Source organism: Pseudophryne corroboree, chromosome 7 (assembly GCF_028390025.1).
Source record: "Pseudophryne corroboree isolate aPseCor3 chromosome 7, aPseCor3.hap2, whole genome shotgun sequence".
NCBI classification, from domain to species: domain Eukaryota; kingdom Metazoa; phylum Chordata; class Amphibia; order Anura; family Myobatrachidae; genus Pseudophryne; species Pseudophryne corroboree.
In genome coordinates, this window is record NC_086450.1 from 67,595,609 (window position 1) to 67,622,249 (window position 26,641).

At 47.1% G+C, this 26,641-nt stretch overlaps 1 protein-coding gene across 1 annotated transcript in view; it reads left to right on the top strand.

Moving 5' to 3' along the window:
* Positions 1-26,641, top strand: part of LSS (lanosterol synthase) — an 83,987-nt gene that overhangs the window by 2,500 nt on the left and 54,846 nt on the right. Inside the window, exons 2-4 of the mRNA XM_063933268.1 lie at positions 347-506; positions 18,403-18,541; positions 18,626-18,734. Of these exons, the coding sequence (XP_063789338.1) occupies positions 347-506; positions 18,403-18,541; positions 18,626-18,734 (408 nt within the window). The remainder of the gene's footprint in view (positions 1-346; positions 507-18,402; positions 18,542-18,625; positions 18,735-26,641) is intronic.

Here is a 26,641-nt window from a genome sequence, read left to right on the forward strand (position 1 = left end):
TTAAAGGGCTTGTATGGTCAGCCTAATTATACTAACTAATTTTTTGGGAAATGACGGAACTCGCTTTGCCTGTGCCATCATCATATTCTAAAATATTACTCCTATTCTCATTAAAGACCGTAAACTTTAGTTCCATAAAGGAAACCTTTCTGGTTTACAGTTATTGATGGCAGTACCTTTCTCCGCATAAGCACACCTTCTAGTGTTTAGCTGTGGCCAGAAATCTCTCATTACTACATAATCGGCACCATGGGTACATACAGTACTTGTACGGCATACTGGCATATTGTGGTTGATTTTTTTTGCTACGTGCATAAAAGTTTCCAGTAACATATTATATTACCAGGTGCCTGCGCAGAAGGGGGGGCCCTTACCCAACTGCTCCAGCAACAGACCTGACACGCTGGCGCCTCTCTTGCTCAGAGGGTAGACAGACCTGGCACTATGTGGAAGGAGAAGTTCGAACTCAGAGTGTGCTGGAGGCGCATTCACTAGGACTGGATACGGTAATTCAGAAATTAAAATTAATACAACAGCATTTCCCAAGAGGGCAGAGGTAGTCAACCTATGGCTTGACAGCTACTGTGGGACTACAAGTCTCAGCATGCAGTTCCAGACACTGGCTGTAGAACCCAGATACAGTTTGTAGGACCATATGTTTTTTTGTAGCGAATTACACAATCTCTGTAGCGTTACAAGATTGCAAAGAAACTATTTTACTGCAGTGTACTATATTATATGAATTATAACCATTACTTGCAAATAGGACTAATTACAGTGTACCTCATTAATGGTAAGCACCTATTCAGCCTTGACAGTTATAAGTCAGAAAGCCTGCGCACTCTAATGCAGCCTTTAGTGGTGCCTTACCCTGATGTGTCACCACACACACCTGAAGAACATAAACAAGGCAAAACAATGGGATGGGAACCAACTGGTGGCGCAAAAAGAAAAACAAAGTGCATCAAACCAATGGATACAGATTACCTAGACACAGCTGAGACTAGGCAATGTCCTTATAGGTCAAAAGTCCGGAGTCCAAAGGCTTCTCAAATTTGCTTCTCGTGAATTGTCCAAAACCAAATGGTAACATGTAAAAAAACACAAATGGTACACACTAGTTCAGAGAAAAATCCCAGATGTGAAATAGGGAATATGAATGTTTCTTCCCGGGTTCCTTGTACTGGGATGTCTATGGGAAGTGGTGTTCTAGCCGTACAGGTTCACCTCGGTGTGAAAGGTGTTATGGGCTCCTCACATGTGTGCTTACTTCAATATGACTCCAAACAAGCTCCTAAAGGTTTCTTTGGATTCTTAACATATAGGCTTTATATGCTCCAATAGTGCTCCAATAGTGATTAATATCATATAATCTTTAAAATTGGCCGCTCACATTCAGGCTTACTTTAAAAGATGCCGTTCTTCCATGTAGCGGTTTCTTTATGGGTAAGTCGTCTTATCGTCCTCGAATGTCTCCTCACTTTGTATTGTGCTCGATAAAAAGCATACAAACGAGGGGACGTGTGAGGATACGTAATAAATTTATTATAAAAAAAGGTAAAAAGTGTTTCCAAAGATAAAACAGAGATAGGATCCCCACAACAAAAACCAGTAATGAGGATCTTAATACAGCCTAGTCCGACAGTAAGAAAAAGATATTACCCCGGGAAATCTCACCGCTTTCTGGCTGGAATAACTGGTTGCTGTGGTGATCCAACTTGTCACATGCTCCCACCAACGCGTTTCTACTAAAAGTCTTTGTCAAGGTGCATGTGTGGTGTGCCATGCCTTCTATTTATACCTGGCATGGTGTATAACCTACCGCCCCTTCCTGGGCGGGTCCTGGTTTATTAATTAATGTATAACCTTTATAAACTCAAAATTATAAAGGTGAAATACTGTAATGGGTGTTATGATAAAAACAATTGTATTTAAACGAAAAATAAGGATAGAGGGAGTTCGGAGAGTGTATATACGTTTTGTGCGTTCCATTACGTCTGGAACGCACACTACTTCCGCCGGACATCCGGCGGAAGTGATACTACATGTGAGCCAATGCATCGCTGCAGTGAGCGGTTACCGTGACCCCGCTCTGAGACGTGGTTGTCATGGTACCGCTCAAACATTGCGTCGCCCACGAGAGCTGGTTACCATGGTTATGCAGGGTGACGTGTCTGTAGAAACTGACGTCATCCCGCATTGTAGTGGCGTGACCCGTCACTCGGTGTATCACGCCTCCATGGCAGCTGTGCCGTGAGTCTTCCTGTTTCTTGCGTTCCAATTACAATGGAACGCAGGTGGGAAGTAAACACCTATATGAAATATCATTAAAAAGTATAAAAACTACGAGCTAATTGTACACCCAATAACGGGCCTAATTCAATACAGAACATAGAACACAGAAAATACATGGTACTCCATCTAATAATATTAAGCGGGTCTTTAAGATTTCCTTCCAATTCTGCATATAAAAAAACCTTTTTTAGGATGGGTACATGTGTTATATGTAGCAAAAAAGCATTCGGACAGAGGTAGGAATGGGGTCAGAGATAAATCACTTTCTTCTAAAGGGTGTTTATATGACGGTGATATTCCTATACAGAGAACTTATTCGGGTTCCCAAATGATGTATAGTATAAACCATGACTAAGTTTAGTGCCTCAACCTTGGATAAGGGTAAACCCTTGAGGCCCATATGGGAATGGTCTATAGAACATGAGACATTCCGATGATTTTTTAACGGGTGTTCAGATACGGAGTAGTGTATGGATTACTATTATATGTCATGATCATCTGGTATGATGTATGCCATTTTTAATGCCATTTAGGTTCCCTACATAGAATACACTTTACCCTAATCCTGGTTGGAATTTTTAGGTTTTCCAACCAGAAAAAGGCAAAGACTGAATGATGGAATCACAGGAACCATTTTGTCTCGAAGTCCAGGTTGAGACCTGCTGGATGTAGGGTACCCATTTCAAAAATGCTACGCATCTCTCTCTTGGCAAGGTCTTCCTCCATACTATTCTTCCTCCAGTTTCCCTTTATGATGTGGATTCCGCAAAAGGCGACCAAGTCTGTAGGTTGACATTGATGGAAATCCTTGAAGTGGGCCGAAACCCCATGTGTAATGACTCCTTTCTTAATGTTTCGAACGTGTTCGGCCATCCGTTCTTTCAACTTTCTCCCAGTCCTTCCAATGTATTGTTTATTGCATGAACAGGTAAGGAGGTATACTACGTTATTGCTGTTGCAGGTAATGAAGTGCTGGATACGTCCCACTCTTCCATTGGAAGTTGAGGTGTATTCCGTAATCTTTGATACAGAGCTTTTACAGTTCCTACACATGCTGCAAGTGCCGCATCTGTGGAAGCCCTTAGTCATAATCGTACCAGGTTTTCTTTTTTCATTTATTACGCTTTTCACTAAGTGATTCTTGAGCTTATCGGCCTTTCTGTATATGAACCTGGGCTTATCCCTCAGTGTTTCTTTCAGTGCTGGATCACGTAATAGGATGTTCCAGTGTCTTTTGATTATGGATTCCATTTGTTTATGTTGGCTGCTATACTTTGTTATGAATGGTATGCCCATTTCTTCCAAGGGATTCTCTAAATTCTTTTTTGATATCAGAAGATCTTCTCTATTACTAATCCGATACTCCTGGAAGGGGGTTTCCAATGTTCCAGCTGCGTATCCTTTGTCAATAAATTGCTTTTTGAGATGGGTCCCTTGTTTTTGATAGTCTTCTAATCTGGAGCAATTTTTTCTAATCCGGTGGAATTGGCTCTTTGGTACCGATGCTAGCCAGTTTTTGTGATGGTTACTATTTGAGGGTATAAACGAATTGCAATCCGTAGGTTTCGTGTACGTGCGTGTATGTAAAGTTCCTCCTTCTATGAAGATCTCGAGATCTAGAAAGTGCACCGACCTTTCACTGATGTCGAACGTGAGAATGATGTTTTTGTTATTGCTGTTAAGGGATAGGCAAAACTCCTGTAGAGATAAGTCCGTGCCATGCCATACAAAAAAGATATCGTCTATATAGCGAACCCAGGTGACCAGGCCCGCCCCCTCGCCACCCCACAGGTCCATGACTTCCTGTTCCCATTTGGCCATGAACAAATTCGCGTAGCTCGGGGCGAACCTGGTCCCCATAGCCGTACCATTAACTTGTAGGTAATAGGATTGATTATGAAAGAAGAAATTATTCTTAAGTATGAGTTCTATTCCCTCCAGGAGAAAGTCTTGTAGTAAATTGAGATTATGTTCTTTTGATACGAAGTAGGACACTGATTCCAAACCATCAGTGTGTTTGATAACGGTATATAGTGATGAAACATCAGCTGTCACTAGGCGATACTCTGGATTCCACTCAATACCTTCTAATTTTCTAATTAGGTCCGTCGAGTCCCTAAGATATGAAGGTGTTTTTATAACTAGAGGTTGTAACAGGTGGTCTATGAATTGTGACAGATTGGACATCAGAGAATCGGTACCCGCTACTATAGGTCTTCCGGGTGGTTTTTGCAGGTTTTTATGAACCTTCGGTAAGATGTAAAACACCGGAATCGAGGGATTCTGTATCAACATGTATTTGTGATTTTTCTCTGTGATAATGTCTCGTTGCTTATACTTGTCTAGGAAGGTGGTTAATTTCTTCTTTATCTGTTCTGATGGATTTCCTCTTAGCTTCTTGTATGTATGTTCATCTCCCAGCTGTCTCAAGATTTCTTCGTCATAATCTTTCTGATTCAAAATGACAATTCCACCCCCCTTATCGGCTGGTTTTATTACGATGGATGTCTGCTCCTTTCGATGTTTCAATGCATCCCGTTCTTTCTTATTTAAATTTCTGGATCCATTCTTCCAAGGGAACCCCTGTTCCAAATCTTCTTTGACGGCTTTTTCAAATGTTTCTATAAAGCAGCCTTTTTTGTGGGCTGGGTAGAAGATGGACTTAGGTTTAAAGATGCTTGTTGTTGCATCTTCCTGTATTGGTTGTTCTTTGAAGAATTTTTTGAGGGTAAGTTTTCGTACGAACTTCTGTAGGTCCACATATGCTTCAAAATTATCAATCCTTGATGATGGAGCAAACTTTAGGCCTCTAGATAGGACCTTTTCTTCCTCCTCTGAAAGCTTGTAGTTACTTAAGTTGAAGATTTTAACGTAACCTTGATCCTTTTTGTCCTGGATTTCTCCATCTTTACAGGGATCGTCACTCTCTTCCTGAGTTATTTTCTTCTTTTTCTTCTTTCTTTTACGCCTTTTCTTTTTCTTTGGACATAGGTTTCCCTCTTCAGTTTTCTTCCCCCCGCCACGTCTACCTCTTCTGATCTTAGGGGCGGGTTTTATTCTAAAAAAACCTTTCCCTCAGTGTCCTCTCTTTGGTGATAATCGTTCCTAAAACGATTTCTTCTTCCACCATACCCGTTTGGAGTATATTTTTGATGGTGGAGAATACTTCCCTCTCTTCTCCTATGTTGATATCCATCTCTCCAAGATTGTCCTCTCTGTCCGATATGTTCTCCTTGGAATACTTGGGGTTCTTGCTCTCCAGGACCTTCTCCTTTCCTCCCTGTAGTGATTTCTCACGGGGGAGGGATCCCTTCTCCGTTGGGGTGAATTCCTTCTGGGATTGAACCTTGTTCTCCTTCTTCCTTCTCCCTCTTTACTTCCCTCTTGGCGTTTCTCATTAAACCTAACTCTATTGTTGTTGTTGTTTCCTATCGTCTTTTGGAGTCCAAAAAAATTCCTCTCCTTTTTGGTAATGAGGTGTTGTTTTCCCTCTTTAAAGTCAGTGACATCGCGTAGATATTTTTTCTTTTTTTTCTGCATTAATTCCTTTTCGTTATCCCTCACTTTTTCTACAATATCTTGCTCCATTTCCTTGTAATCTGTGAGCTCCTTGAATGGCTCTACCAGATTTTTCAAGGAGTCTATCTCAGTTTCTACTTCCTTCAGTTCTTTTGTCCTCTCTCGTACCAAGAGTCTCATTAACGAAAGAGAACAGGAGTCTAGGATTCTCATCCATTCTACTTCGAAAGGTGAGGATCTGTTTTGAAATGAAGGTAGTTTGTCTATTCTTAGGCCTCTCGGAATGATTTCCTCAGAGATATATCTCTCTAGGGAAATCAATTCCCACCATATTTTTCCTTATTTCAGCAAAGCTTTCTGCAGTCTCTCCATCATACCTTCCAGATCCTCGTCCAAACATTGGACGGAATCTACATGGAATATTTCTTCCAATTTTTCCCTTCTTACATCTCTATGCGAGAACATGATAATGGTGCAGCTGGAAGACTACCTTAGGGTGAAATGACGAGCACAATACAAAGTGAGGAGACATTCGAGGACGATAAGACGACTTACCCATAAAGAAACCGCTACATGGAAGAACGGCATCTTTCGAAGTAGAATGGATGAGAATCCTAGACTCCTGTTCTCTTTCGTTAATGAGACTCTTGGTACGAGAGAGGACAAAAGAACTGAAGGAAGTAGAAACTGAGATAGACTCCTTGAAAAATCTGGTAGAGCCATTCAAGGAGCTCACAGATTACAAGGAAATGGAGCAAGATATTGTAGAAAAAGTGAGGGATAACGAAAAGGAATTAATGCAGAAAAAAAAGAAAAAATATCTACGCGATGTCACTGACTTTAAAGAGGGAAAACAACACCTCATTACCAAAAAGGAGAGGAATTTTTTTGGACTCCAAAAGACGATAGGAAACAACAACAACAATAGAGTTAGGTTTAATGAGAAACGCCAAGAGGGAAGTAAAGAGGGAGAAGGAAGAAGGAGAACAAGGTTCAATCCCAGAAGGAATTCACCCCAACGGAGAAGGGATCCCTCCCCCGTGAGAAATCACTACAGGGAGGAAAGAAGAAGGTCCTGGAGAGCAAGAACCCCAAGTATTCCAAGGAGAACATATCGGACAGAGAGAAGACAATCTTGGAGAGATGGATATCAACATAGGAGAAGAGAGGGAAGTATTCTCCACCATCAAAAATATACTCCAAACGGGTATGGTGGAAGAAGAAATCGTTTTAGGAACGATTATCACCAAAGAGAGGACACTGAGGGAAAGGTTTTTTTAGAATAAAACCCGCCCCTAAGATCAGAAGAGGTAGACGTGGCGGGGGGAAGAAAACTGAAGAGGGAAACCTATGTCCAAAAAAAAAGAAAAGGCGTAAAAGAAAGAAGAAAAAGAAGAAAATAACTCAGGAAGAGAGTGACGATCCCTGTAAAGATGGAGAAATCCAGGACAAAAAGGATCAAGGTTACGTTAAAATCTTCAACTTAAGTAACTACAAGCTTTCAGAGGAGGAAGAAAAGGTCCTATCTAGAGGCCTAAAGTTTGCTCCATCATCAAGGATTGATAATTTTGAAGCATATGTGGACCTACAGAAGTTCGTACGAAAACTTACCCTCAAAAAATTCTTCAAAGAACAACCAATACAGGAAGATGCAACAACAAGCATCTTTAAACCTAAGTCCATCTTCTACCCAGCCCACAAAAAAGGCTGCTTTATAGAAACATTTGAAAAAGCCGTCAAAGAAGATTTGGAACAGGGGTTCCCTTGGAAGAATGGATCCAGAAATTTAAATAAGAAAGAACGGGATGCATTGAAACATCGAAAGGAGCAGACATCCATCGTAATAAAACCAGCCGATAAGGGGGGTGGAATTGTCATTTTGAATCAGAAAGATTATGACGAAGAAATCTTGAGACAGCTGAGAGATGAACATACATACAAGAAGCTAAGAGGAAATCCATCAGAACAGATAAAGAAGAAATTAACCACCTTCCTAGACAAGTATAAGCAACGAGACATTATCACAGAGAAAAATCACAAATACATGTTGATACAGAATCCCTCGATTCCGGTGTTTTACATCTTACCGAAGGTTCATAAAAACCTGCAAAAACCACCCGGAAGACCTATAGTAGCGGGTACCGATTCTCTGATGTCCAATCTGTCACAATTCATAGACCACCTGTTACAACCTCTAGTTATAAAAACACCTTCATATCTTAGGGACTCGACGGACCTAATTAGAAAATTAGAAGGTATTGAGTGGAATCCAGAGTATCGCCTAGTGACAGCTGATGTTTCATCACTATATACCGTTATCAAACACACTGATGGTTTGGAATCAGTGTCCTACTTCGTATCAAAAGAACATAATCTCAATTTACTACAAGAGTTTCTCCTGGAGGGAATAGAACTCATACTTAAGAATAATTTCTTCTTTCATAATCAATCCTATTACCTACAAGTTAATGGTACGGCTATGGGGACCAGGTTCGCCCCGAGCTACGCGAATTTGTTCATGGCCAAATGGGAACAGGAAGTCATGGACGTGTGGGGTGGCGAGGGGGCGGGCCTGGTCACCTGGGTTCGCTATATAGACGATATCTTTTTTGTATGGCATGGCACGGACTTATCTCTACAGGAGTTTTGCCTATCCCTTAACAGCAATAACAAAAACATCATTCTCACGTTCGACATCAGTGAAAGGTCGGTGCACTTTCTAGATCTCGAGATCTTCATAGAAGGAGGAACTTTACATACACGCACGTACACGAAACCTACGGATTGCAATTCGTTTATACCCTCAAATAGTAACCATCACAAAAACTGGCTAGCATCGGTACCAAAGAGCCAATTCCACCGGATTAGAAAAAATTGCTCCAGATTAGAAGACTATCAAAAACAAGGGACCCATCTCAAAAAGCAATTTATTGACAAAGGATACGCAGCTGGAACATTGGAAACCCCCTTCCAGGAGTATCGGATTAGTAATAGAGAAGATCTTCTGATATCAAAAAAGAATTTAGAGAATCCCTTGGAAGAAATGGGCATACCATTCATAACAAAGTATAGCAGCCAACATAAACAAATGGAATCCATAATCAAAAGACACTGGAACATCCTATTACGTGATCCAGCACTGAAAGAAACACTGAGGGATAAGCCCAGGTTCATATACAGAAAGGCCGATAAGCTCAAGAATCACTTAGTGAAAAGCGTAATAAATGAAAAAAGAAAACCTGGTACGATTATGACTAAGGGCTTCCACAGATGCGGCACTTGCAGCATGTGTAGGAACTGTAAAAGCTCTGTATCAAAGATTACGGAATACACCTCAACTTCCAATGGAAGAGTGGGACGTATCCAGCACTTCATTACCTGCAACAGCAATAACGTAGTATACCTCCTTACCTGTTCATGCAATAAACAATACATTGGAAGGACTGGGAGAAAGTTGAAAGAACGCATGGCCGAACACGTTCGAAACATTAAGAAAGGAGTCATTACACATGGGGTTTCGGCCCACTTCAAGGATTTCCATCAATGTCAACCTACAGACTTGGTCGCCTTTTGCGGAATCCACATCATAAAGGGAAACTGGAGGAAGAATAGTATGGAGGAAGACCTTGCCAAGAGAGAGATGCGTAGCATTTTTGAAATGGGTACCCTACATCCAGCAGGTCTCAACCTGGACTTCGAGACAAAATGGTTCCTGTGATTCCATCATTCAGTCTTTGCCTTTTTCTGGTTGGAAAACCTAAAAATTCCAACCAGGATTAGGGTAAAGTGTATTCTATGTAGGGAACCTAAATGGCATTAAAAATGGCATACATCATACCAGATGATCATGACATATAATAGTAATCCATACACTACTCCGTATCTGAACACCCGTTAAAAAATCATCGGAATGTCTCATGTTCTATAGACCATTCCCATATGGGCCTCAAGGGTTTACCCTTATCCAAGGTTGAGGCACTAAACTTAGTCATGGTTTATACTATACATCATTTGGGAACCCGAATAAGTTCTCTGTATAGGAATATCACCGTCATATAAACACCCTTTAGAAGAAAGTGATTTATCTCTGACCCCATTCCTACCTCTGTCCGAATGCTTTTTTGCTACATATAACACATGTACCCATCCTAAAAAAGGTTTTTTTATATGCAGAATTGGAAGGAAATCTTAAAGACCCGCTTAATATTATTAGATGGAGTACCATGTATTTTCTGTGTTCTATGTTCTGTATTGAATTAGGCCCGTTATTGGGTGTACAATTAGCTCGTAGTTTTTATACTTTTTAATGATATTTCATATAGGTGTTTACTTCCCACCTGCGTTCCATTGTAATTGGAACGCAAGAAACAGGAAGACTCACGGCACAGCTGCCATGGAGGCGTGATACACCGAGTGACGGGTCACGCCACTACAATGCGGGATGACGTCAGTTTCTACAGACACGTCACCCTGCATAACCATGGTAACCAGCTCTCGTGGGCGACGCAATGTTTGAGCGGTACCATGACAACCACGTCTCAGAGCGGGGTCACGGTAACCGCTCACTGCAGCGATGCATTGGCTCACATGTAGTATCACTTCCGCCGGATGTCCGGCGGAAGTAGTGTGCGTTCCAGACGTAATGGAACGCACAAAACGTATATACACTCTCCGAACTCCCTCTATCCTTATTTTTCGTTTAAATACAATTGTTTTTATCATAACACCCATTACAGTATTTCACCTTTATAATTTTGAGTTTATAAAGGTTATACATTAATTAATAAACCAGGACCCGCCCAGGAAGGGGCGGTAGGTTATACACCATGCCAGGTATAAATAGAAGGCATGGCACACCACACATGCACCTTGACAAAGACTTTTAGTAGAAACGCGTTGGTGGGAGCATGTGACAAGTTGGATCACCACAGCAACCAGTTATTCCAGCCAGAAAGCGGTGAGATTTCCCGGGGTAATATCTTTTTCTTACTGTCGGACTAGGCTGTATTAAGATCCTCATTACTGGTTTTTGTTGTGGGGATCCTATCTCTGTTTTATCTTTGGAAACACTTTTTACCTTTTTTTATAATAAATTTATTACGTATCCTCACACGTCCCCTCGTTTGTATGCTTTTTATCGAGCACAATACAAAGTGAGGAGACATTCGAGGACGATAAGACGACTTACCCATAAAGAAACCGCTACATGGAAGAACGGCATCTTTTAAAGTAAGCCTGAATGTGAGCGGCCAATTTTAAAGATTATATGATATTAATCACTATTGGAGCACTATTGGAGCATATAAAGCCTATATGTTAAGAATCCAAAGAAACCTTTATGAGCTTGTTTGGAGTCATATTGAAGTAAGCACACATGTGAGGAGCCCATAACACCTTTCACACCGAGGTGAACCTGTACGGCTAGAACACCACTTCCCATAGACATCCCAGTACAAGGAACCCGGGAAGAAACATTCATATTCCCTATTTCACATCTGGGATTTTTCTCTGAACTAGTGTGTACCATTTGTGTTTTTCTCTATCGTCCTAAGTGGATGCTGGGGTTCCTGAAAGGACCATGGGGAATAGCGGCTCCGCAGGAGACAGGGCACAAAAAAGTAAAGCTTTTACCAGATCAGGTGGTGTGCACTGGCTCCTCCCCCTATGACCCTCCTCCAGACTCCAGTTAGATTTTGTGCCCGAACGAGAAGGGTGCAATCTAGGTGGCTCTCCTAAAGAGCTGCTTAGAGAAAGTTTAGCTTAGGTTTTTTACTTTACAGTGAGTCCTGCTGGCAACAGGATCACTGCAACGAGGGACTTAGGGGAGAAGTAGTGAACTCACCTGCGTGCAGAGTGGATTTGCTGCTTGGCTACTGGACACTAGCTCCAGAGGGACGATCACAGGTACAGCCTGGATGGTCACCGGAGCCGCGCCGCCGGCCCCCTTGCAGACGCTGAAGAGAGAAGAGGTCCAAAATCGGCGGCTGAAGACTCCTGAGTCTTCATAAAGGTAGCGCACAGCACTGCAGCTGTGCGCCATTTTCCTCTCAGCACACTTCACACAACAGTCACTGAGGGTGCAGAGCGCTGAGGGGGGCGCTCTGAGAGGCAAATAAAAACCTTATTAGAGGCAAAAAATACCTCACATATAGCCCACAGAGGCTATATGGAGATATTTAACCCCTGCCTAACTTCAAAAATAGCGGGAGACGAGCCCGCCGTAAAAGGGGCGGGGCCTATCTCCTCAGCACACAGCGCCATTTTCTCTCACAGAAAAGCTGGAGAGAAGGCTCCCAGGCTCTCCCCTGCACTGCACTACAGAAACAGGGTTAAAACAGAGAGGGGGGGCACTGATTTTGGCGATATTGTATATATATAAAAGATGCTATAAGGGAGAAACACTTATATAAGGTTGTCCCTATATAATTATAGCGTTTTTGGTGTGTGCTGGCAGACTCTCCCTCTGTCTCCCCAAAGGGCTAGTGGGTCCTGTCCTCTGTCAGAGCATTCCCGGTGTGTGTGCTGTGTGTCGGTACGTGTGTGTCGACATGTATGAGGACGATGTTGGTGAGGAGGCGGAAAAATTGCCTGTAATGGTGATGTCACTCTCTAGGGAGTCGACACCGGAATGGATGGCTTATTTAGAGAATTACGTGAGAATGTCAACACGCTGCAAGGTCGGTTGACGACATGAGACGGCCGACAATCTATTAGGACCGGTCCAGGCGTCTCAGAAACACCGTCAGGGGTTTTTAAAAAACGCCCATTTACCTCAGTCGGTCGACACAGACACAGACACGGACACTGAATACAGTGTCGACGGTGAATAACCAAACGTATTTCTCATTAGGGCCACACGTTAAGGGCAATGAAGGAGGTGTTACGTGTTTCTGATACTACAAGTACCACAAGAAAGGGTATTATGTGGGAGTGGAAAAAACTACCTGTAGTTTTTCCTGAATCAGATAAAATAAAATGAAGTGTGTGATGATGCGTAGGGTTACCCCGATAGCAAATATTGGCGTTATACCCTTTCCCGCCAGAAATTAGGGTACGTTGGGAAACACCCCTTAGGGTGATAAGGCGCTCACACGCTTATCAAGTGGCGTTACCGTCTCCAGATACGGCCGCCCTCAAGGAGCCAGCTGATAGGAAGCTGGAAAAATATCCTAAAAAGTATATACACACATACGGTGGTTATACTGCGACCAGCGATCGCCATCAGCCTGGAGATGCAGTGCTGGGTTGGCTTGGTCGGATTCCCTGACTGAAAATATTTTATTCATGTAGAGCATTTAATAGGATGCATTCTATATATATGTATGTGAGATGCACAGGGGGATATTTGCTCTCTGGCATCAAGATAAGTGCGTTGTCCATATCTCCCAGAAGATGTCAGGGACACGACAGTGGTCAGGTGATACAGATCCCATACGGCAGATGGAAGTATTGCTGTATAAAGGGAAGGAGTTATTTGGGGGTCGGTCCATCGGACCTGGGGACCACAGCAACAGCTGGGAAATCCAACCTTTTTTACCCCAAGTTACATCTCAGCTAAAAAAGACACCGTCTTTTCAGCCTCAATCTTTCCTTTCCCATGAGGGCATGCAGGCAAAAGGCCAGTCATATCTGCCCAGACATAGAGGTAAGGGAAGTAGACTGCAGCAGGCAGCCCTTTCCCAGGAAAAGAAGCCCTCCACCGCGTCTGCCAAGTCCTCAGCATGACGCTGGGGCCGTGCAAGCGGACTCAAGGTGGGGGGGTAGTCTCAAGAGTCTCAGGGCGCAGTGGGATCACTCGCAAGTTGACCCCTAGATCGTACGAGTATTATCCCAGGGGTAAAGATTGGAGAGTCGAGACATCTTCTCCTCGCAGGTTCCTGAAGTCTGCTTTACCAACGGCTCCCTCCGACAGGGAGGCAGCATTGGAAACAATTCACAAGCTGTATATCCAGCAGGTGATAATCAAAGTACCCCTCCTACGACAAGGAAAAGGGTATTATTTTTCCACACTATATTGTGGTACTGAAGCCAGACGGCTTGGTGACACATAGTCTAAATCTAAAATGTTTTGAACACTTACATAAAAGGTTCAAATCGAGATAAAGTCACTCAGAGCAGTGATAGCGAACCGGAAAAAAGGGGACTATATGGTGTCCCTGGACATCAAGGATTACCTCCATGTCCAAATTTTGTCCTTCTCATCAAGGGTACCTCTGGTTCGTGGTACAGAACTGTCAATATCAGTTTCAGACGATGCCGTTTGAATTATCCACGGCACCCCGGGCCTTTTTACCAAGGTAATGGCCGAAAAGATGTTTCTTCAAAGAAAAAAGGCATCTAAATTATCCCTTACTTGCACGACCTAAAAAGGGCAAGTTCCAGAGAACAGTTGGAGGTCGGAAGAGCACTATCTAAAGTAGTTCTTCGACGGCACGACTGGATTCTAAATATTCCAAGAATCGCAGCTGTTTTCCGACGATACGTCTGCTGTTCCTAGGGATGATTCTGGACACGGTTCAGAAAAAGGTTTTTCTTCCCGAGGAAAAAGCCAAGGAGTTATCCGACCTGTCAGGAACCTCCTAAAACCAGGAAAGGTGTCTGTACATCAATGCACAAGAGTCCTGGGAAAAATGGTGGCTTTTTACGAAGCAATTCCATTCGGCAGATTCCATGCATGGAGGGCCGCAGATTCGGCATACAGGATTTGATCCTGGTGACCACGGACGCCAGCCTGAGAGGTTGGGGAGCAGTCACACAAGGAAGAAACTTCCAGGGGGTATGGACGAACCTGGAAAAGTCTCTTCACATAAACATTCTGGTACTAAGAGCAATCTAAAATGCTCTAAGCCAGGCGGAACCACTCCTGCAAGGAAAACCGGTGTTGATTCAGTCGGACAACATCACGGCGGTCGCCCATGTAAACAGACAGGGCGGCACAAGAAGCAGGAGTGCAATGGCAGAAGCTGCCAAGATTCTTCGCTGGGCGGAGAATCACGTAATAGCACTGTCAGCAGTGTTCTTCCCGGGCGTGGACAACTGGGAAGCAGACTTCCTCAGCAGACACGATATTCACCCGGGAGAGGGGGGTCTTCATCCAGAAGTCTTCCACATGCTAATAAACTGTTGGGAAAGACCAATGGTAGACATGATGGCGTCTCGCCTCAACAAGAAACTGGACAAGTATTGCGCCAGGTCAAGAGATCCACAGGCAATAGCTGTGGACGCACTGGTAACACCTTGGGTGTACAAATCAGTATATGTGTTTCCTCCTCTGCCTCTCATACCAAAGGTATTGAAGATTATACGGTGAGGAGGAGTAAGAACAATACTAGTGGCTCCGGATGGCCAAGAAGGACTTGGTACCCGGAACTTCAAGAGTTGGTCACGGACGACCCGTGCCCTCTACTTCTGAGAAGGGACCTGCTACAACAGGGTCCCTGTCTCTTTCAAGACTTACCGCGGCTGCGTTTGACGGCATGGCGGTTGAACGCCAGATCCTAAAAGGGAAAGGCATTCCAGAAGAAGTCATTCCTACCTTGATTAAGGCAAGGAAGGAAGTCACCGCGAAACATTATCACCGCATTTGGCGAAAATATGTCGCGTGGTGCGAGGATCGGAGTGTTCCGACGGAGGAATTTCAACTGGGTCGTTTCCTACATTTCCTACAATCAGGATTGTCTATGGGTCTCAAATTGAGATCTATTAAGGTTCAAATTTCGGCCCTGTCAATATTCTTCCAAAAAGAATTGGCCTCAGTTCCTGAGGTACAGACTTTTGTTAAAGGAGTACTGCATATACAGCCTCCTGTGGTGCCTCTGGTGGCACCGTGGGATCTAAATGTAGTTTTAGATTTCCTCAAATCCCATTGGTTTGAACCATTGAAAAAGGTGGATTTTAAATATCTCACATGGAAAGTGACTATGTTACTGGCCCTGGCTTCCGCCAGGAGAGTATCTGAATTGGCGGCTTTATCTTATAAAAGCCCTTATCTAATCTTCCATTCGGATAGGGCAGAACTGAGGACTCGTCCGCATTTTCTCCCTAAGGTGGTATCAGCGTTTCACCTGAACCAACCTATTGTGGTGCCTGCGGCCACTGGCGACTTGGAGGACTCCAAGTTGTTGGACGTTGTCAGAGCCTTAAAAATATACATTTCAAGGACGGCTGAAGTCAGAAAATCTGACTCGCTGTTGATACTATATGCACCCAACAAGTTGGGTGCCCCTGCTTCTAAGCAGACGATTGCTCGTTGGATTTGTAACACAATTCAACTTGCTCATTCTGTGGCAGGCCTGCCACAGCCTAAATCTGTTAAGGCCCATTCCACAAGGAAGGTGGGCTCATCTTGGGCGGCTGCCCGAGGGGTCTCGGCATTACAATTCTGTCGAGCAGCTACGTGGTCGGGGGAAAACACGTTTGTAAAATTCTACAAATTTGATACCCTGGCAAAAGAGGACTTGGAATTCTCTCATTCGGTGCTGCAGAGTCATCCGCACTCTCCCGCCCGTTTGGGAGCTTTGGTATAATCCCCATGGTCCTTTCAGGAACCCCAGCATCCACTTAGGACGATAGAGAAAATAAGAATTTACTTACCGATAATTCTATTTCTCGGAGTCCGTAGTGGATGCTGGGCGCCCATCCCAAGTGCGGATTATCTGCAATACTGTACATAGTTATTGTTAACAAATTCGGGTTATATTGTTAAGGAGCCATCTTTAAGAGGCTCTTTCTGTTATCATACTGTTAACTGGGTTTAGATCACAAGTTGTACGGTGTGATTGGTGTGGCTGGTATGAGTCTTACCCGGGATTCAAATTGCCTCCCTTATTGTGTACGCTCGTCCGGGCACAGTACCTAACTGGAGTCTGGAGGAGGGTCATAGGGGGAGGAGCCAGTGCACACCACCTGATCTGGTAAAAGCTTTACTTTTTTGTGCCCTGTCTCCTGCGGAGCCGCTATTCCCCATGGTCCTTTCAGGAACCCCAGCATCCACTACGGACTCCGAGAAATAGAATTATCGGTAAGTAAATTCTTATTTTTTACATGTTACCATTTGGTTTTGGACAATTCACGAGAAGCAAATTTGAGAAGCCTTTGGACTCCGGACTTTTGACCTATAAGGACATTGCCTAGTCTCAGCTGTGTCTAGGTAATCTGTATCCATTGGTTTGATGCACTTTGTTTTTCTTTTTGCGCCACCAGTTGGTTCCCATCCCATTGTTTTGCCTTGTTTATAAGTCAGAAAGCCATTTATCATTCAATATTTGCGGCATATCCCCCGAAAACATCCATTTTCTGGGATCCCTGCAAATATTATAACCCCCAATATACCATGTAGAGACTACAGCAGATGTCTCTCCATTTCCAACAGCAACTGCATCCGCAACAGGTGTCTATGCGGGCGGCAAAGCTGTCAGTCCCTGTCCCCGAGTGCAAGTTTTGATATACAGTGCATCCGAAAAGTATTCATAGCGCTTCACTTTTTCCACATTTTGTTATGTTACAGCCTTATTCCAAAATGGAATAAATTCATTTCCCTCACAATTCTACACACAATACCCCATAATGACAACGTGAAAAAGTTTTTTTGAGATTTTTGCTAATTTATTAAAAATAAAAAACTAAGAAATCACACGTACATAAGTATTCACAGCCTTTGCTCAATACTTTGTTGATGCACCTTTGGCAGCAATTACAGCCTCAAGTCTTTTTGAATATGATGCCACAAGCTTGGCACACCTATCTTTGGGCAGTTTCATCCATTCCATTTTGGAATAAGGCTGTAACATAGCAAAATGTGGAAAAAGTGAAGCGCTGTGAATAATTTCCGGAAGCACTGTATTCAGGCCATATATAAATTCGTATTGCCGTGTATAGTGGTAATAAGAGATTACAATGATCTGGTCTAAAACCGGATTATTGCTTAACATGCCCCTATAGATGTGTCCTCATACATCTAGCCTCAGTACGCCATAAGTTGCGAGATGCCTGGCGCAAGTGAATTAACAGGTCTCATGCGACATCTTTTTTTGTCAAGAACGTGTCTTAGTCTCAATTCAATGCATCTAGGATGCACAAGGAACTCTGCTGATTAATATGATATGCAACACTTATCTATCTGTGTGCGACTGAGTCTGTTTATAAAGCACAATGGAACTTGTATTGAAAAACAGCCACCGCAGCTGCATCGTGGCAGTTCGTATACAAATTCAGAGACTCAGTCGCACACAGATACACTTGTGTCGCATATCAAATTAATCAGCACAGTCTCTTGGTGCGTCCTAGTCACATCGCATTGCAACTAAGAAGCCTTTACAGGTAAAAGATCCACAAAAAGACACTTGGCTCTAGCAGAGTCGCACGCGACCAGATGCGCCAAGAGTGGTTGTTTGATGCGACTACAGCAATGATGTATGAGGACACTTCTGGATAGATATCAGCAAACGATGACCAACAGATAGTCCTTTACCTTTGTGGCCCTGAAAGGGGTTACATGCAGGTCTCCCGGCCAGAGTAAATTCAGAGTCGCCCACCGCTGAGCTTAAAGAATGCATAAAACAATAATATATGACTTTCTTCTCTGCGCAGTGCGAATTTTTGAAGGACTTACCAAAGCCTCATACAGCTCAGGATGGAGCAGAAAATGGAATGACATTTTATTCTGCTTTGCAAGCTGAAGACGGACATTGGACTGGAGATTACGGCGGACCATTGTTTTTAATGCCTGGTGAGAATTTTCAGCTATAGGTATTTGTGATCTTAGGCTGATTTCCTTGTCAATACTTGCTGTAAATCTTTGACCCATTCCTAGGCCTCCTGATTGCTTGCCACGTGACTCAGACTCCGCTACCTGAATCCACCAAGAAGGAGATGGTGCGCTACCTACGTTCTGTGCAGCTCCCTGATGGCGGATGGGGCCTGTAAGTATATAACCTAGGGCCTTATTCAGACCTGATGGCAGCAGCATATTTGTTAGCTAATGGGCAAAACCATGTGCACTGCAGGTGTGGCAGATATAACATTTGCAGAGAGAGTTAGATTTGGGTGGGTTATATTGTTTCTGTGCAGGGTAAATACTGTCTGCCTTATTTTTACACTGCAATTTAGATTTCAGTTTGAACACACTCCACCCAAACCTAACTCTCTCTGCACATGTTACATCAGCCCCCCCCCCCCCCCCCCCCCCCCCCTGCAGTGCACGTGATTTTGCCCATTAGCTAACAAATTTGCTGCTGTGATCGGGTCTGAATTAGGCCCCTAGTCGTTGGGTTTTCACAACGCACCGAGAGAAAAACACAAATGTATACGCTGTATTACCTTTATGAGGCAGCATAACTTCTAGATTTTGGATTCATATTTAGTGCATCTATACACACGTCTTTGTAAGATTCAGGCTATATTTACCATATCGGCCTACCATCAACATGTGATTATTGACTTTTTCCTTCTGCTTGTGTTTTGCTACTCATCTGTTTAGAGTTTAAACTAATACATATAACTCAGAGGCGTTGCTAGGGTTTTTGGAGCCCAGGGCAAGATCACACGGTATGAACCGAAATTCACATTATAGCACACAGTATGACCCGAAATTCACATTACCCCACACGGCATGAGCCAAAATTCACATTATAGCACACAGTATGAGCCGAAATTCACATTACCCCACATGGTATGAGCCAAAATTCACATTATAGCACACGGTATGAGCCGAAATTCACATTATAGCACACGGTTTGAGCCAAAATTCACATTACTCCACATGGTATGAGCCAAAATTCACATTACCCCACACGGTATGAGCCGAAATTCACATTACAGCACACGGTATGAGCCAAAATTCACATTACCCCACACGGTATGAGCCGAAATTCACATTATAGCACACGGTATGAGCCAAAATTCACGTTACAGCACATGATATGAGCCAAAATTCACATTATAGAGTGAGGGGATCCTACCCGCAGAATTAACAAGGCCTGTGGGGCACTATGGTGAGGGGAGCCCACCCCCTAAATAGACTAATTGCAGAGTTTAGCAGCGGAAGGGCTGCAGCGGTTTCTCACCCCAAGCTGCGGCGCTTCTGCCACCTCCGACACTCCACATCTTCGGCACCACCCGGGATGCAGAGCACCGCACCGGGTATGCACCCTTTTCAGTGTGGTCTGCTGCGCTCCGAAGGGGTTCTTCTTTCCTGCTGCAGGATCCCGATGTGCGCCGTCCTCCCCGCTGTTACTGTTACGGTAAGCTTTAGTATCGTTTACTGCAGAGGCCATTTACTCAGGCATATGTGTTAAACCTCGGGAACTGAGATGCCCTTCTCACCATACAGCTGTGTGGCCGAGCCGGGCGGGGGGACAGCCAGCAGCAGCAGCAGCATGCCGGATATCAGCAGCAGAGGGTGCGGGCTGTACATACTTGAGGCAGCTGGATATTCAACAGTGCTGAAAGCCTCCGGAGCCCGCACCCCCGGAGCTGCAGTACACGGGCAGAGGACACCCATCCCCCGAACCCTGCGTAGCCCAAAGCCGGAGATCGGCAGCATGTTGAACGCGGAAGCAGAAGCTGCTTATTGCCGGTCAACATGCTGCTGATCTCCGGCTTTGGGCTCCGCACCGCTCCGCACGTGCCTTACAGCCCCCACCCTCGGCTGCTGATATCCGGCATGCTGCCCCTGCTGCTGACTTTCCACCTGCCCGGCTCGCTCACCCAGCTGGATGGTGAGTGAGAAGGGCATCTCCATGCCCGTGGTTTAATACATATCCCTCTTCGGTAAATGGTCATTAGTACATCCCTTACACACACACACAGACTGCCCCTCCCCCTTACACACACACACACACACACACACACACACACACACACACACACACACACACACACACACACACACACACACACACACTGTAGATTACACACACAGACTGGCCACCCCCAAACCTCACACACACCCACTCAGACTACACACACATTCTCATACTTTCCCCTCCCCCACACACACTGGACTGCAAAAATGTACACACACTCACACTGTCCCACACACACACAATTAACACACACGCACACTGTCCCACACACCAGTGGCATGCGGTGAGGTCAGTGGCTGGTGAGGCACTACAGCCATAATGTCCGCCGAATCCTGCCGATGACCCCTACCGCCACCGAGCCAATGCCCGTTACTGCCTCTGAGCCAATGCCTGCCACCACCACCAATGGCTTACAAACTTAACACACACGCACACTGTCCCACACACCAGTGGCGTGCGGTGAGGTCAGCAGCGTGCGGTGAGGCACTACAGTCATAATGTCTGCCGAATCCTGCCGATGACTCCTACCGCCACCGAGCCAATGCCCGCTACTGCCTCTGAGCCAATGCCCGCTGACACCACCAATGGCTTACAACCTCGCCCACCATCAACTGACCCAGCCCTCTGCCACTAATTTGTATCTCAGTTCGATGCAGCCAATGCCCGCTGCCTGCCTGCTCATCATACTTGTGATATATTGTACATTTTTATAGAAAAAAATAATAATTAGTGTTTGGGAATGGGAAGGGAGTGGGAGGAGGACATGAATGCTATTTTGTTGTCCAGGGCTTCCATTAACTTAATGGAGAAGGGTCTGAATGGGTTAAAAAAAAAATTTTTCAAAATGCGTGAGATCCCCCCTCCTAAGTATAACCAGCCTCGGGCTCTTTGAGCCGGTCCTGGTTGTTTAAATACTGGGAAAAAATTGGACAGGGGTTCCCCGTATTTAGACAACCAGCATCGGGCTCTTAGTCCGGTCCTGGTTCCAAAAATACGGGGGACAAAAGATGTAGGGGTCCCCCGTATTTTTAAAACCAGCACCGGGCTCCACTAGCCAGGGACATAATGCCACAGCCGGGGGACACATTTATGCAGGTCCCTGCGGCCGTGGCATTACCCCCCCAACTAGTCACCACTGGCCGGGGTTCCCTGGAGGAGTGGGGACCCCTTAAATCAAGGGGTCACCCCCCCTCCAGGCACCCAAGGGCCTGGGGTGAAGCCCGAGGCTGTCCCCCCCCATCCGTGGGCGGTGGATGGGAGGCTGATAGCCATGTGTGTAAAAAAAAGAATATTGTTTTTTGTTGTGAAACTACAAGGCACAGCAAGCCTCCCCCGCTTGCTGGTACTTGGAGAACCTCAAGTACCAGCATGCGGGGAAATAACGGGCCCGCTGGTACCTGTAGTTCTACAACAGAAAATACCCAAATAAAAACACAACTCACACACCGTGACAGTAAAAATGTATTAAAACACACTTACACACTCACACATACTTACCCATATCCCACGCCGGTCACGTCCACTTGTCCAGTAGAATCCAATAGGGGTACCTGTAAAAATGAGAGACAGATTACTTACCTACATCCCACGCCGGTCATGTCCACTTGTCCAGTAGAATCCAATAGGGGCACCTGTAAAAATGAAAATTATACTTACAAACTTCAATCCACAGGAGGAGAGAGAGAGAGAGAGAGGGGAGGGGGAGAGAGAGAGAGAGAGACTAACCTGCTGCTGCTGGGGAGAGCCGCACACACTGCAGTGCCACGCCGGGAGGACGGAGCCGGCGGAGGAGGGGGAGAGTCGCACACCGCCGCTCCTGTCAGCGGGAGGACGGAGCCGGCGGAGGAAGGGGAGAGCCGCACAACACCGCTCCTGTCAGCAGCGGAGGAGGATGGGGGACGGGGCGCATACTGCAGACGCCACTCACCGCCGGGACCCGTCTCCTCCAGCGCCGCGTGTGGGTGATTGGACAAGCGGATCCAGCACCGGATCCGCTGTCCAATCACAGGTGCCTCGCTGACATGGGGGTGGTGTCCCTGTCAGTGGTGTCCCTGTCAATTAACACACGCACACTGTCCCACACACACACACAATTAACACACACGCATACTGTCCCACACACACACAATTAACACATACGCACTGTCCCACACACACACAATTAACACACACTCACACTATCCCACACACACACACAATTAACACACACTCACACTATCCCACACACACACACAATTAACACACTTGCACTGTCCCACACACACACACACAATTAACACACACGCACACTGTCCCACACACACACACACACACACACACACACACACACAATTAACACACGCTCAAACTGTCACACACACACACACACACACAATTAACACACACACACTGTCCCACACACACACACACAATTAACACACACACACACTGTCCCGCACCCCCCTCCCCTACCCTCCACTCTCCTCCACTCCCCTCTCCTTTCCTCTCCTCTCCAGACAGGAAAGTATAAACCCCGCTCGGCACTCACCTGCACTTCTGAGGCCGCGCACCCCCGTGGTCGCGCGCAATGTACACTTTGCAGGGGGGGAGTAGGGGGAGGCTCCTGGCTGCCGCTGCCTGTCCAGTGTGACAGGCACAGCAGCCGGGGAGACAGGGAGAGCGCAGCGGGTAGCGCCGGCGGAATCCCTGTCCGTTGGGGCGAGCGGTCCGTGCAGGTGCCGGTGGCGCCCCCCTCTGTTGGGGCTGCCACGGCGCCCAGGGCACGTTCCCTGCTCGCCCCATGCTAGATACGCCTCTGATATAACTAAAGCATTGGAAAGGGAAAGGGCTAAGGTGCAAGAAAAGAGGGAATGCCATGCAAGCAAAATTCAGTATTCCAATACAAGGTTGAGTACCCCTTATCAAAAATTCAAAATCCCACATTTTTGGGTCCCCTACTGAGTTAATGACATATATATTATACTAGGTGCTTCATCGCGCCCTACGGGCGCTCTTCACACCGTCGCAAGGGGCTACGCCCCCTTAACCCTTGCATGCCTTTCTGGGGTTCAATATTTGTATTATATGGAGTATTACCTGCATTCCTTTGTTAGTGGTTAAATATTGCACAATGAAAGGGCGTGCGACGGTGAAGGAGGCACAGCCCCTTGCTATGGCGTGAACAGCACCTGCAGGGCACGATGTACAGAATGTAGCGGGTGCGGGGGGGACTGCGGATGGGGGAGGGTGTCTGTAGATGCTGCGGGTGGAGGGGGGGCCCGGATGGGGAAGGGTCGGGAGGTGCTGTGGGTGGGGGAGGGGCAGAGGAGTGGGGGCCGCAGATGGGGGATGGGTCCGGAGGCACTGCAGGTGGGGGAGGGGCAGGGGTGCCACGGGTGGGAGAGGGGCAGGTGTGGGGATGTTGCGGATGGGTGAAGGGTTCCGGAGGTGCTGTGGGATGGGAAGGGGCGGGGGTGCCGGGGGTGGGGTAGGGGGGCGGGGGTGGGGTAGGGGTCCGCAGGTGCCGTGGGTAAGGGAGGGGCAGGTACGGGTGGTGCGGCGGATGGGGAAGGAGGTCCAGAGGTGCTGCAGGTGGTGGAGGGGCAAATGCGGGGGTGCCATGGGTGGGGTAGGGGGGAACCGCGGATGGAGGAGGGTGTCTGCAGATGCTGCGGGTGGAGGGGGGCAGGTGTGGGGGGAGACATATATGGGGGGTGGATGGTGGAGGGGGTCTGGAGGTGCTGTGGGTGGTGAAGGGGCGGAGGAGTGGGAGCCGCGGGTGGTGTAGGGGGTCTGGAGGCACAGCGTGTGGGGGAGGGGTGGAGTGCCGCATGTGGTGGAGGGGAAGGTGCGGAGGTGTGGTGCATTGGGGAGCGGTCTGGAGGCGCTGCGGGTACTGTACCTGCCAAAAAGGTAGTTGGAGGGTATGCAGTAACAGGGCCAGGACAGGGGTGACAGGGTCAGGACAGGGGTGACGGGGCCAGGACAGGGGCGACGGGGCCAGGACAGAAATGACAGGGACAGGATAGGGGTGACAGGGCCAGGGTAGGGGCGGCAGGACCAGGACAGGGGTGACAGGGCCAGAATAGGGTTGACACGGGAAGCACAGGGGTGACAGGGCCAGGATAGGGGTAACAGGGCCAGGATAGGGGTAACAGGGCCAGGATAGCGGTAACAGGGCCAGGATAGCGGTAACAGGGCCAGCATATGGGTGAAAGGGCCAGGATAAGGGTGAAAGGGCCAGGATAAGGGTGAAAGGGCAAGGCCAGGGGTGACAGGGACATGACAGAACACAGGGCACGGGAGAGATTGGTATTAGGGACAAAACAGTGGTGACAGACAGATGTGTCTTACCGGAGTCACTGCTGCTGGCTGCTGCTGTTCCACTCCAACCTGTTGGGATCTGCTGCTGATGGAGACTTGGCATGGCTGACTCTCTCAGGCTGGAGTCCTGCTTCCTCTGCCCGTCCGCATCCCTCCCCCCCTCCTCAGTCAACCACCGCAGACCTCGCGCAGCTGCCGGGCAATGTGGTAAGGGGAGACTGGGAGTGACTGGTTAGCTCCCAGGAGACGCAGCGGCTGGAGGGAGGAGGGGGTCATAGCATGCAAGCGGCGCGGACCTCGCGGCTGCTGGGCACTGTGGTAAGGGGAGACTGGGAGTGACTGGTTAGCTCCCAGGAGACGCTGCGGCTGGAGGGAGGAGGGGGTCGGAGCCTGCAAGCAGCTCGGACTTCTGCATCGCTACCCGCCGGCTAAAGTGTGTGAAGGAGCTGGGCGCACCTCACTGCGGGTGGCAGCGCTGCAGCTAGCGGTGGGGTTGCCGGGGCTGGAAATAACAGAGGCAGTACGGAACCTGCACAGCGGCAGGTGCCCCACAAAACTGCAGCTAAGAAGCGTGGAGTGTGCCAGAAAGTGACGCTCCTCCGCGCCAGAGAGACCCTGCTGAGTATGCTGATGTGGGGGGTCAAGCACACAGTGAGCCGGTGCCCGTCTGTCTGTACGGCATACCCCCTCACACACCCCCATACCTCCCAACTGTCCCGATTTTCGCGGGACAGTCCCATTTTTTGGGGTCTGTCCCGCTCTCCTACCCGCGGGTCGCAGTGTCCCGCGGTGGGGGGGGGCAGTTGGAAAGCTCCTGTACTCGCTGTTCTGCTTAGTAGAGCAGCGGTGAATAATGGAGACAGAGGGAGAGGGGGCATCAGGGGGTACAGATTAAGGGGGGGGGGTTCCAGCGACAGAGCCAAATTAAGGGGGGGGGGGCTGGGGTTATGTACCGTTGGCCCTACAGTTTTAGGGGGCCCCCCGGCTCGAGTAGCTCCCCCGTCCTGCCAGCGGCAGCATTGTGCTACAGTCAGCACACGCTGCTGCGTATTGGCAGGTCTGTGGTGTTGCAGGGAGGCAGCAGTCTCCCTGCTTTCTTCTGCCTGTGCGGGTGTGTAGGGGGGAGCGACCAACTCCTCTGGATTTAGCCCTAGCTGAGGGGCCAAAATTCCATAAAAAAAAAAAAAACAACAACGGAATTTGCATAAGGGGGCGTGACCTCGCGGGCGCTATTAGGCCACGCCCCCAACCCACAGCAGGCACAGCAATGAGATAGGGCTCCCCTGTCTCAAGTGCCCTGGGCCCCCCGGACTCATAATCAGCCGCTGGGGGCATGCCAGCAGCTCACAGAGCGCTGGGCATGCCCCCTCACTGACGAAAACGGGGACACTCCTGTGAAGCCACGCCCCTTTTTCGTTGGTCACGCCCCATTTTCGCCACGTGTGTGTCCCTTTTTCTGCCTGAAGAAAGCTCCTGACGAAAGCTGGGAGCTATGCACCCCTGCCTGTGCCATGCCCATACTATCTGCTTCTGCTCCTAGTCTCCTATAGATTTGGCCAGATCTGTGACTCATTTGACTAACTCCGCCCAGTGTTGTGACTCCGCCCAGTGTTAGCAAATGAGTCACAAAGTCACAGATCTGGGCTATTATATAGGAGATATGTGTGTGTGTGTGTGTGTGTGTGTGTGTGTGTGTGTGTGTGTGTGTATATATATATACA